This window comes from Tetrao urogallus, assembly GCF_951394365.1.
Source record: "Tetrao urogallus genome assembly, contig: scaffold_157, whole genome shotgun sequence".
NCBI classification, from domain to species: Eukaryota; Metazoa; Chordata; class Aves; order Galliformes; family Phasianidae; genus Tetrao; species Tetrao urogallus.
In genome coordinates, this window is record NW_027638852.1 from 19,593 (window position 1) to 32,220 (window position 12,628).

The following is a 12,628-nucleotide window of genomic DNA, read 5'->3' on the forward strand; positions in this document are numbered from 1 at the left end:
CCATTTTTCTGTCATTTTGGCTTTGCTTTTTTTTTCCTCCTCTTTTTATGGGGAAATGCTGGTGAGAGAGCACACAGCAGCACCTGCTGGGATGCTTTGCTCAGAAATGGGGCAAAAAGAGGCGGTTTTAGTTCCGTGGCTCTTTTGGCCTCAGATCTGGGTTCTTTGGCCCCCAAACTGGGTTATTTTGGACTCAAAGTGGGGTGGTTTGGCAGCAAAACGGGGATCTTTGGCCCCGGATCTGGATTCTTTCGGCCCCAAAATGGAGAGGAGGAAGCGTGGGGAGCAGAAAAACGTTTTGTTTTGGGGGGAAAAGGGGTGAAGGAAGGGGTGCGCGGGGCCCCCCAAAGTGAGCAGGGGTCCTCGTTAATGGGATCCCTCATTAATGGGGGCTTCTTAATTGGGCGTCTTAATGGGGTCGGGGCATGGGGTGCAGGAGGAAATCGCTCTCATTATAGGGTTATGAGGCCTCAGTCTCACCCCAAAATGCTTCTTGGGAGGGGGGGGGTTCCCACTGCTGACCTCAGCCCCCCCTCATTTTGGGGTGAATTTGGGTGATTTTGGGTCACAACCCCCAAGGATTCCCTGCACAACCTTTCATTTCAGGCTGCCCACCCCAGACTCTTCCTGGCCACGCTTTGGGCTCAGCATTCCAGCCCCCCACCCCACCCAGCAGTAATTACCACTTAACGAACCTCCCTACACCTAATTAACCTCCCCCCAGTGCCTCTTTAAGCCTAATTAAACTTTTTGCACACCGTTCCCTTTTGGGGCCGTTTCCCTTTAAACTCAGCCACTTTTAGGGGCACGTGGGTCGTTTGCTTCCTTTCCCAATCAATGTTTTTAATGAACGCGTGCACATAATTAATTAACAGATACTGTTAATTGTTGCTGGCCGTTACAAGGTTAAGTGGGGCTATTTTGGGCTCCTGCTCGGGTTGCAGTTCCCCAGCAGCTGCTGTGGGGCCGCAGTGGGATCCGACGGCTTTCCCTGCTTCCCCCCAAAATTCACCACTTCCCGGCACCAAAATCCCCCATATTTGCCCCAAATTTACCCCAAACCCACCTGCAGCCCCAGATCTGTCCGGTTTGTAGCTTTCTGTTATTTTCCTCCCTCTTCTTTTCCCTCAATTTCCCATATTTACCCCAAATCCTCTTTGGGTCCCGTATAACAAATCCCTGTCTGCTCACAGACCCCAAAATTGACTGAAATACCCCCAAATTCCCCCAAATCCCCTTGTTCTTTTCCACCCCATCTGCTCACAGACCCCCAAACTGGCTGAAACAGCCCCAAATGGACCAAAATACCCCAAACTTACCCCAAAACTCCCTCTGGCAACAAACCCCGTTTCCACCCCATCTGCTCACAGACCCCAAAACGGACCAGAATGCCCCAAAGTTCCCTATAGGAATGGGATCAAAGGAAGGAATGCCCCACTTCCCTTCAACCAGGCTCCCCTACACCAAGCTAATGTGTGCTTGTGTGCACCAAGCTAACGTGCGCTAATTGGTGGCGTTAATTAAAATGGTGTTAACAAAGAGACCCCGTAACATTGACCCCATTATTTTGGGCGCTCTGCGACTTTGGTTTTCGGTAAGCCATAATGGGGCAAAAAAGGGGAAAACGAGTCACGAAGCCGATTCTTATCAATGAACGCTGTGCTCTGGAGCGGAGTCTTCAAACGGGGCCAAATTAGCAGGGTTGCTAATGAAGATCAAGGCCTTAAAAGGGCCTTAACGAGCGCTCCAGTTGGGTGCTGGACGACTTCAGTTTTTGGAGCAACATGATGGGACTGCAGCGAGTCCACGCAGCCATTTTTGTGCCGCCTGGGGCCCTTTCTCACCCTTTCTCACCCTTCTCCCCCCGCTGCCCAGGCGCAGGATGGCGGAGCAGCCCGTGGTGCCCGTCTTCTGCACCGGGGTGTCGGCGCAGGTGCAGCGGCAGCGAGCCAAGGCGCAGGGCCTGGGGCAGCACCAGCAGGCCGTGCGCTTCCACGGCCAGGACTACGCGGCGCTGCACGGCGCCTGCCTGCGCTCCGGGAGCCTCTTCAGGGACGAAACCTTTCCCCCCGCCGCCTCGTCTCTGGGCTTCCAGGAGCTCGGCCCCGGCTCTTCCAAAACCCGCGGCGTGACGTGGAAGCGGCCGACGGTGAGCGTTAATTAACACGTAATTAGCCCCGTTTGTTCCGTCGCCGTCCGAATGATGCCCGCTGTTGGGAGTCCAACACGACTGGCGGATTTGGTCCTTTGCCTCGTTAAAGCTTTCCCTTTTTGGGGTTAATTTGGGTTAAAGTCGTCGGGTCCCTCATTCAGACCCTTTGCGAGGTGAAGAAAAAAGGGGACTGTCCCAATGTTGTGCCCTTCTTCATCGCTTCCCCCATTAAAACCCCATTATGGAATGAAAAAAAAAAAAGAATGTCCCAACTTCAGCCATTTTTTACCCTTATTTTAGGGCTTTCCCCCTCTTTTTGCCCTCTGCACATCCCATTTTCCATTGATTCCCCTATTAAAACCCCCTTTGGAATGAAGAAAAAAGGGAAAACTCCCAATTCTGGCCATTTTTTACCCTTATTTTAGAGCTTTCCCCCTCTTTTTGCCCCCTTGGATATCCCAGTGTTGGCCATTTTTCATTGGCCCCCTCGTTAACAACCCCTTTTGTGGTGATGTCCCATTGATTTGGGTCTGACCCCCACAGAGTGATTAAATCCATCGATTCCTCCCTTAAAATCCCATTCGAGGTACAAAAAAGGGGCACATATCCCGACTTTGGCCATTTTTCCTCATTCTTTCGGGACTTTTTCCCTCTTTGCCCCTTGAATACGCCCCAGTTTGCCACAATTTCCCTTCAATTTTTGTATAACCATTTTTTATGCTCAGGAGGCTCGCAGAAAAATCATCAATCCCGCTCTTTAATCCCTCCTAGAGCGCAGAAAAAGGGGAAATATCCCAATTTGGGGACTTTTAAATCATTCTCTCCGGGGTTTCCCCTCTTGTTGCCATCCAGGAGCTCTGTCGGAACCCAAGGTTCATCGTGGACGGCGCGACGCGCACCGACATCTGCCAGGGAGCACTGGGTAGGAGAGGCAGCGGCTGCTTTACCTCGTCTGGGGGCTTTGGGGCAAGGCTGAGCATTTGGGGGCAACGTTGGCCGTTTGGGGGTCAGCATTGTCAGTTTTGGGGTCAGTGTTGGCAACTTTGGGGTCAGTGGTGACCATTTGGGGGTCAGTGCCAATTTTTTGGTCAATGTTGATGAATTCTCTCCCTTCTGCACCCCGTAGGATCACTGTGGGACCCCCTGAAGTCCCCCCGGGGTGTGAGGACCCTGCGGGGAAGCACCAGCAGCCCCAAAAACCCCTTTTTTCACCCCAAACCCAGGTGACTGCTGGTTGCTGGCAGCCATCGCATCCCTGACGCTGAACGAGGCCATCCTGCACCGCGTGGTGCCGCATGGCCAGAGCTTCCAGGACGGCTATGCTGGGATCTTCCACTTCCAGGTCTGTTCCTTCTCGCCCCAAACGGGGTTTTTTCGGGGCTCCTTTTGCTGCTTTCCACCCCAAAATGGGGTTTCTCTCTCTCTGGGCGCATCGCAGCCGTGAGTCACCCTCTGTTCGGGTTGGGCACTGCAGGGTGGGGGCCATAAATGGGTGTTTCCCCCACAAAATAACCCCACATTTATCCTGGGGACAGGATGAACCCGGCTGCTTAATGAGTTCTGGCTGTTAATTATTGTTGGGGCAGAATAAAAGGGCGGGTTTCAATTACTGCGCTTCTGGCAGCGCAGAGGGCTCAGCTCCTGCAGGGAAAAGGGCAGAACGCAGGGAGCCCCGCAGCCTGGGGGCACCATCAGCCTCCTCCTCTTCCTTCCTCTTCCTCCTCCTTCTGTCCTTTTCCTTCCTCTTCCTCTTCCTCTTCCTCTTCCTCTTCCTCTTCCTCTTCCTCTTCCTCTTCCTCTTCCTCTTCCTCTTCCTCTTCCTCTTCCTCTTCCTCTTCCTCTTCCTCTTCCTCTTCCTTTCTTCCTCTTCTCCTCCTTTCTTTCTCTTCCTTCCTCTTCCCTTCTCTTCTTCCTTCCTCCCCCTCTTCCTTTCCCCCTCCTCCTTCCTTTACAGCTTTTGGGCTCTGACTTCCCCACATTTGAGCATCAATGTTTTCAATTCCAGGGTCGGTTTTTGCCAGTTTTGGGATTGGATTTCGCCAACGTTGGGACCTATTTTCACAACCCAATGGGTTTTTTTCCCATATTTTGGCTTCAGCTGGGGATTTGGGGGTTGATTTTCACAATTAAAGCTCTTTTTTTTTCTCCTTTTTTTGTTTTTTTTTTTTGCTGTATCTCACCTTACGTTGGAGACTGTGAGGCTGACATTCACCTCTCCTCTCCTCCCTTTCTTCTTTTTCCTTCCTCCTTCTCTCCCATGTTCCTCCTTTGTTCCTTCCTCCTTTGTTCCTTCCTTCCTCACTTCTCTCCCCTTCCTTCCATTCTTCCCCTTCTTTTCCCTCTCCTTCCTTCCCCCTCTCTACTTCCTCCCTTCCCTCCTTCCCTCCTTCCCTCCTTCCTTCCTTCCTTCCTTTCTCTTTCCTTCCCCTCTCCTCCCTTCTCCCTCCCTCCTTCCCCCCCTTTCCCCTGCCCAGATCTGGCAGTTTGGTGAGTGGCAGGATGTGGTGGTGGACGATTACCTGCCCACCAAGGACGGCAAGCTGCTCTTCGTCCACTCCGCCGAGGGCTCGGAATTCTGGAGCGCTCTGCTGGAGAAAGCCTACGCCAAGTACGGCCCGACCCCGACCCCACCTTTATTCTGGGGCAAAACGCCCCGAAAACGGCTCCACAAATCGCATTCTGCAGGGTGAACGGCTGCTATGAGGCGCTGTCTGGAGGCAGCACCTCGGAGGGCTTCGAGGATTTCACTGGGGGGGTCACGGAGTGGTACGACCTGCGCAAGCCCCCCCAGGACCTCTACCAGATCATCCTGAAGGCGTTGGAGAGGGGATCCCTGCTGGGGTGCTCCATCGATGTGAGCTGGTTTTGGGGGTCAAAAAAGGCGTTTTGGGGGGAGAAAAGGGGGGGGGGAGGGAAGGGGGAAAGGAGGAGGAGTGGGGAGAGGAAGAGAGGGGGAAAGGGGGAAAAAGGAAAAAGAAAGGAAAGGGGGAAATTTGTGTGGCTTTCCCCCGAAATGTCCCTCGTCCCCCCAGATCACGAGCGCCTTCGACATGGAGGCGGTGACGTTCAAGAAGCTGGTGAAGGGCCATGCCTACTCGGTGACGGGCGCCAGGCAGGTGAGGGCGGCCGCCGTTCGGGGGCCAAACCCAGCCTTGGGGTCACGGCCCTCACGGCGCCCTTTGCAGATCAGCTACCGAGGGCAGTCGCTGGGTCTGATCCGCCTGCGGAACCCGTGGGGGGAGGTGGAATGGACCGGAGCCTGGAGTGACAAGTAAGGCTGCGCCCCTCGTTAGCGTTAATTAGTGAGGGGGGGGGGGGGGCACCGATGGGCTGATGGCTGTTGGTTGTCTCAGCTCCTCCGAGTGGAACGCGGTGGAGCCGGCGCTGAAGCAGCAGCTGATGGTGAGAATGGAGGATGGGGAGTTCTGGTGAGTGGGGGCGACGGAAAAGCGAAACCTTTCCCTTGGCCGTTTTGTGTCCCCAAAAAGGGGAAAAATCCCTTGTGGAGGTGATTTTGTCCCAAAGGAACGGGGCTCAGCATCGCTGGGAACCTTTCCTCGCCCCAGGATGTCGTTCCGGGATTTCCTGAGGGAATTCACCCGCCTGGAGATCTGCAACCTCACCCCAGACGCCCTGCAGTCCCGCAAGTTCCGTAAATGGAACACGCGGCTCTTCGACGGCTCCTGGCGGCGCGGCAGCACGGCCGGCGGCTGCAGGAACTACCCTGGTCTGCTGCCTCTGCCTTTCCCCTTCCTCCTTTCCCCTTCCTTTTCCTCTTTTCCCCTTCCTCTTTCCCCCCTCCTCCTCCCATTTCCCCTTCTTTCCTTTCTCCCCCTCCTCCTTCCTTTCCCCCTTTTTTCTCCCCCCTTTTTACTTCTCCCCTTCTCCCCACAGCCACCTTTTGGATCAACCCCCAGTTCAAGATCTGCCTGGAGGAGGTGGACGACAACGGGGACGATTTTGGTGGCCGTGAGCCGGGCTGCAGCTTCCTGCTGGCCCTCATGCAGAAACACCGACGGCGCGAGCGCCGCTATGGGAAGGACATGGAGACCATCGGCTTCGCTGTCTACGAGGTGTCTGTCTGTCTGTCCCTCTGCCTGTCTGTCTGCTGCCCTCTCCCTCCTCTTGTCTGTCTGTCTGCCTCCCTCCTCTTGTCTGTTGGTCTGCCTGTCTGCCTTTCTGCCTGTCCCTGCTCATCTGTCTGCCTGTCCTTCCCTGCTGCCTTTCTGTCCCTGTCCCTGTCTGCCTGCCCATCTGTCTCTGCCTATCTGTCCGCCTGTCTGTGTGTCTGTCCTCCCGCATCCCCACACCCCCTCACCCTCCATCTCCCCTCCCACCCCCTCCAGGTTCCCCCAGAGGTTCGTACTCCTCCTGCTCCCGGCCGGCTCCCGGCGGCTCCTCCATCACGCATAGCTCACCGCCTCGGGCCGTCCCTCCTCCGCTCCGCCTTTTCCTCTCCCATCCCAACAGCACCTGGGTCGCTCCGGGCTCCACCTGCCGCGCGATTTCTTCCTGTCCAACGCGTCCCGCGCTCGCTCCGAGCAGTTCATCAACCTGCGTGAGGTCAGCACGCGCCTGCGCCTGCCGCCCGGCGAGTACATCGTGGTGCCTTCCACCTTCGAGCCCAACCGCGAGGGAGACTTTGTGCTGCGTGTCTTCTCTGAGAAGAAGGCGGGCACAGAGTGAGCCTCCCTCGTTAGCGCTAACGAACCTCTGCCTCCGTGCCGCCCCTGCGGTCGGCTTCCCTCCCACCCCGCTCTTGGCATTCGTGCATCCCAGCACCATGGTTTTCGTCGATCCACCCATCCATCCCAACCCAATGGTTTCCATTCGTCCATCTGTCCACCCATCCACCCGTCTGTCCACCTATCCATCTGTCCATCCATCCATCCACCCATCCCAACCCATTGGTTTCCATCCACCCACCCATCCATCCATCCGTCCGTCCATCCATCCATCCCCACCCATTGGTTTCCATTCATCCATCCGTCCATCCGTCTGTCCATCTGTCCATCCCCACCCATTGGTTTCCATTCATTCACCCCCACCCCCTTTGGTTTTCATTCATCCGTCCGTCTGTCCATCCATCCATCCATCCCAACCCATTGCATTTCACTCATTCCATCCCATAATTTTCCGTTCGCTTCTCCCAACCCCTTGTTGTTTTTTATTCATTCCTCCCATCCCATAATGTTTCATCCATCCATTCCCACCCACTTCCATTCGTTCACCCATCCGTCCATCCGTTCATTCATTCCCACCCGTAATTTTTCATTCCTGTTTTTCTCCGCAGAGAAATGGACGACAAAATCGAGGCGAAGCTCCCGGATGAGGTGAGGCTTTTAACCAAAACTGCTCTTTTCTCCCCCAAAAGTGCCGTCTTTGCTCTCAAAAGCTCTACATTTCCTCCCAACCCCCATTTGTTCCCCCAAATCCTTGTTTATCTCACAAAAAAACTTACTTTTTCCCCAGAAACCCCCATTTCTCCCCCCACAATCTCTGTTTTCCCTCCAAAAAAAACCTATCTTTCCCCCCAAACCCAATTTCCCCCTCCCAAAACCCAATTTCCCCCCTCAAACCCAGTTTTCCCCCCAAAAAACTCACTTTTCCCCCCCTAAATACCCATTTTTCCCCTAAAACCCCATTTTCTCCCCAAAACCCTTAACCACCCCCCCAAAACCCCTTTTTTCCCCCCCAAACCCCATTTCCCCCCCCCCACCAAAGCCCCCCCAGAAAGCAAAACCTCCCCCCCTTCCCATCGCCGCCTCCTTTTGCCCAAAACTGCCCTTTTTCCCCCCAGAAAGTGCTGTCCGAGGCCGAGATCGATGAGAACTTCAAGCAGCTCTTCAGGCAGCTGGCGGGGCCGGTGAGAGCCCCTGTGGGAGCCACAGATCCTATAGGAACCACAGGCCCCCTATAGGAACCTCAGCCCCTATAGGAACCACAGCCTCCCTATGGAACCACAGATCCTATAGGAACCACAGCCCCCCTATAGGAACCTCAGCCCATATCCCCCTATAGGATGTGGGGACTATTATGGGGGGCAGCCCCATGGGATGTTAGGGCTGTTATGGGGTGCAGCCCTATGATCTGCCCTGTAGGACATGGAGATCAGCGTCACGGAGCTGCAGACGATCCTCAACCGCATCATCGCCAAACGTGAGGGGGGGCAACGCACATTTTGGGCTGAAAACCCCCCAAAACGGCTCATTTGGGGCCCAGAACAAAACATCCCTTCCTGGGCTCCCTTTTTGGGTTCCCATAGGAATTGTTGGGGTTTCTGGTTGCAGATAAGGACCTGCGCACCAAAGGGTTCAGCATTGAGTCGTGCCGCAGCATGGTCAACCTGATGGACGTATCCTCCTCTTTTGGGGGCACTTTCCCCCTTTTTGCCCATTTTCCTCTCATTTGGGGATTTTTCCCATCCTTTTTTTGGGCTTTTTCACCAATTTTGGGCTATCCAGATCCCATAATCCCCCCATTTCACCTCTTTTGCAGGGTTTTTCAGCTGCTGTGGGGTTTGTTAGCTGTTAGGGCTTTTGAGGGATTTTCACCTTTCTGTGTTCTTTTTCCACCACTTTTTTGTCCTTTTTGCCCATTTCTCACCGTTTTGAGGCTTTCTCATCCATTTTGGGGCCTTTCACTCCTTTATTTTTGGGACTTTATGCCCACTTTAGGTTTTTTTCCTCCTTTTTGCTTTGTTGTTTTTTTAATTTCCAGGAATTGTGCCCCAAAATCTCCCAGTTTGTCCTTAACTCCCCCTCACCCCATAGAAAGATGGGAACGGGAAGCTGGGCCTGGTGGAGTTCAACGTCCTGTGGAACAGGATCCGCAATTACCTGGTGGGGGCCAGGGGCTGTGGGGAGATGTGGGGTTTCGGAAGGGGGTTATGGGGTGGGGGCTGGGGAGGAAGGTTATGGAGGTCGGGGGGTGTTGTGGGGTTTTGGTGGGGGAGGGTTATGGGGTGTGGGGGGGAGTCATGGGGGATGGGGAGGGGCTGCGGGGGGGATCGTGGGGTTTTGGGGGGGTTAAGGGGGGTGATGGGGTGGGGGTTTGGGTTTCCAGTGGGGTCCCACTGATGCCCCCCCCCATTTTGGGACCCCACTGATGCCCCCCCCCATTTTGGGACCCCACTGATGCCCCCCCCCCATTTTGGGGTCCCACTGATGCCCCCCCCTCATTTTGGGGTCCCACTGATCCCCCCCTCTCCCCCATTTTGGGGTCCCATTGATTCCCCCCCCCCCATTTTGGGGTCCCACTGATGCCCCCCTCCCCCATTTTGGGGTCCCACTGATGCCCCCCTCCCCCATTTTGGGGTCCCACTGATGTCCCTCCCCCTCCCCCATTTTGGGGTCCCACTGATCCCCCCCCTTTTGCCCCCCCCAGGCTGTGTTCCGCAAGTTTGACCTGGACAAGTCAGGCAGTATGAGCGCCTACGAGATGCGATTGGCTCTGGAAGCATCAGGTAGCGCACTCGTTAATTAACCCCGTCACCCTTAATTAACCCCTCACGGAGCCCCCCCCTCCAACCCTGCGCTTCGTCCCCAAAAGGCTACAAGCTGAGCCAGAAGCTGCACGAGCTGCTCATCACCCGCTATGCGGAGCCCGACCTGGCCATCGACTTCGACTCCTTCGTCTGCTGCCTCGTGCGCCTGGAGACGATGTTCCGTGAGCGCCTTCCCCCTCAACCAACCCCGAATCGCTGCTTTCCGACCGGGGAGGGGAGAACCTGCGTGGAAAACGCCGCATTTGGGGCTTTTCTCCTTAAAAATCGGCCGTTTCCTCCAGCTTTTCCCATTCAGCCCCCATCGGGTTTCCCGTTTTCCCCCTGAAATCTGGTCTGGTTTTCCCGATTTTTACCAGAAATCCCCAACTTCCATGGGATGAAGAAATCCACAAAAAAAACAAACCATGAGATTTTGGGGTTTTCCCCTCAAAACACAGAAATTCCCTCATTCCCCCCGAATCCCATGAGGTCGTTCCAACTGTTACCAAAAATCACCAGTTTTAGTGCTCGACCGCGCAGAATTTCCCCTTTTTCCCCCCAAATCGACCCCAAAAGCTCCAAATCCCCCCCAAAATGTTTCCCTGTCCCAAAATCCCACCTTTTCCCCCCAAAGGATTTTTCCAGGCCATGGATGGGGACAAAGACGGCGTCGTCACCTTCGGACTCCTGCAGGTGGGGGGCACTTGGGGGCATTTTGGGGCATTTGGGGCACTTTGGGTTCATTTTGTCGTCATTTGGGGCCATTTGGGGATTATCTGGCGATTATTTGGGGGTCTTTTGGGGTGACCTTGGGGTCTGTGTTCATTTTGGGGGCAGTTACGGGGTCATTTCAGGCCATTTAGGGATCATTTGGGGTTACTTTGGTGTCACTTGGGGCCATTTTGGGGTTAATTGGGCTCCATTCGGGGGCGTTTGGGATCATTTGGGAGGATTTGGGGCCGTTTTGGTTTCGTTGGGCCCCATGTTGGCCTCATCTGGGGACATTTTGGGATCCTTTGCTCATTTTGGGGTCCCGTTTCCCCCCGCCCGCAGTGGCTGCAGCTCACCATGTTTGCCTGAGCGCTCCGTGGGACGGCGCCGACCCCACAGCAACGCCGACCCCACAGCAACACCGACCCCACATCAATGCTGACCCCACAGCAACGCCAACCCACGACCGCCCGACCCGCAGCCCCCTTTTGGGGCGAATCCTCCCCATTTCCCCCCGCCCCGCAGCGGGGTTTTGCTTTTGGGATGGCAGCGAATCAGGGATCTCCTGCAGGGCGCCCTTGTTTTTCTACTCTGAACCCCACAGCTGGCTGAACCAAAGCCCTGCCCTTGTTTTCCTCTTCCTTTCCCCCTTTTCTTCCCCCTTTTTCTCCCCTTTTTCCCCCAAACTCGCCTTGCTTTGCTTCAGGGCCCCCCACCCAAGTGCCGAACTGATGCTGTACATTTTGGGGCAGATTTTATATTTTTATTTCTTTTTATTATGGGATTTTTTTTTTTCACCTGTTGTGTCTGCGAAGGATAATAATAATAAAAAAATGGCTACGAGGGATTTTGGGGAAGGTTCCCGAATGGCGTTTTGGGGTCGCAGGGTGGGCTGGGGGAGGATTGTGAGGATTTTGGGGAGGCAGAGGGGTTTGGGGGGGGGGTTGAGGTCGGGAGAGACGTTTGGGGGTCCGCGAGGAGGCTCTGAGGCCACGGGGCGCGTTTTTGGGGAGGATTCGGCTGTTTTGGGGGTCGTGGAGCTGCTGGGGGATTTTGGGGCCGTTCCGACGGGTTTGGGGCTCTTGGGGCGCTTTTCCTCCCGGCGCCAAATTCTCTCTGCCCCGCCCCCTTCCTCCTCCCTCCCTCTCCCATTGGTCCCCTGTGTTTAAAATCTGCATGGCTACGCCCCTTGCTTTATTAGGAGAGGCCTCGCCTCCCGCCTTATTAGGAGAGGCCACGCCCTCTACCTCCCTCTCTCCCTCCCCCATTGGCCCCCGTGTTTAAAATCTGCATGTCCCCACCCCTCGCCTTATTAGGAGAGGCCTCGCCCCCTTCCTCCTCCCTCTCTTCCCCATTGGCCGCCTGTACTTGAAATCTGCATGGCCACGCCCCTCTCTCCTTATCAGGAGAGGTTACGCCCCCTCCTTCGTTCTCACGTGGGTTTTTCGCGCCGGCGCGGGTTTTTTTTCCCGCGGTGATGGCGGCCCCGGAGCGGGATGCGGTGCCGGTCCCGGTTTCGGTTCCGATCTCGGTGGAGGCGGTGCTGCGTGAGTTGGCGCTGTTCGAGCTGCGCTGCGACGGGGAGGACGCGACCGATAAACGTGAGGGGGAAGAGGGGCTGATGTGAGGTCGTTTTGGGGGGGCTTTGGGCATCACAGGAGCTGATTTTGGGGCTCGGGGCCTCAGGACCCCCTGCCCCCCCCACCCATGGTTGTGGGGCCGCCCCATCTCTGTGCCCCCCGCAGTGCTGGAGCTCTGCCTGTCCCACTCGTTGGACCCGGTGACGTTGGCTAACGAGCTGCTCGCCTTCATCACCAGCAAAGCCCTCGACCCCCAGCTCAGCCCCGAGGTCCTCAGCGCCTTCGAGCACGAGGTGAGACCCCGAAATCCCTCAAATTCACCCCAAAGCGGTGCTGGGAGATCTGGGGGCAGCTCATCCCCTCCCACCCCCCATAGGTGCTGAGCAGGAGGGACAGACGGACCCGCAGGACGGACAGCCGCTGCCTGCACGACGTGCACACGTTGCAGGAGCTGTATCTGCCTCTTCTGGGGGGAATCTGTGGGGAATCGGGCAAATCTGGGGGATTTCTTATAAAATGGGGTGAACTTGTGGGAAATCCCTCAGATTTGGGGGGATTTTGTAGGAAAACGAGCAAAACCGCAGCATTATCAGCAGGAAAATGTGGATCTGGGGGCTTCTCCCATTCAAACCCCCCAAACAGAGTGGGCTGAGCCCTTCCACCGCTCATTAACACTAATTAAGGCAGCCTTTAATTGAT

At 55.7% G+C, this 12,628-nt stretch overlaps 2 protein-coding genes across 2 annotated transcripts; both read left to right on the forward strand.

The window, feature by feature from the left end:
• Positions 1-1,882: 1,882 nt before the first annotated feature.
• On the forward strand, positions 1,883-10,718 carry CAPN1 (calpain 1; the record flags this gene model as incomplete). The annotated part of the gene is made up of 21 exons (XM_079551166.1): positions 1,883-2,149; positions 3,005-3,074; positions 3,376-3,494; positions 4,627-4,760; positions 4,838-5,006; positions 5,185-5,268; positions 5,338-5,423; positions 5,506-5,580; positions 5,719-5,879; positions 6,047-6,225; positions 6,499-6,510; positions 6,623-6,834; positions 7,446-7,485; positions 7,953-8,018; positions 8,254-8,311; positions 8,443-8,507; positions 8,926-8,994; positions 9,539-9,617; positions 9,704-9,820; positions 10,273-10,331; positions 10,692-10,718. The coding sequence occupies 21 exons, from the start codon at positions 1,883-1,885 to the stop codon at positions 10,716-10,718; spliced, it is 2,148 nt and encodes a 715-aa protein (XP_079407292.1).
• A 1,108-nt stretch (positions 10,719-11,826) lies between these two features.
• Positions 11,827-12,420, forward strand: POLA2 (DNA polymerase alpha 2, accessory subunit; the record flags this gene model as incomplete). The annotated part of the gene is made up of 3 exons (XM_079551169.1): positions 11,827-11,950; positions 12,095-12,222; positions 12,306-12,420. Coding segments are annotated over 3 exons (367 nt in total), but the record flags the coding sequence as incomplete, so codon positions are not given.
• Between the last annotated feature and the right edge of the window lie 208 nt (positions 12,421-12,628).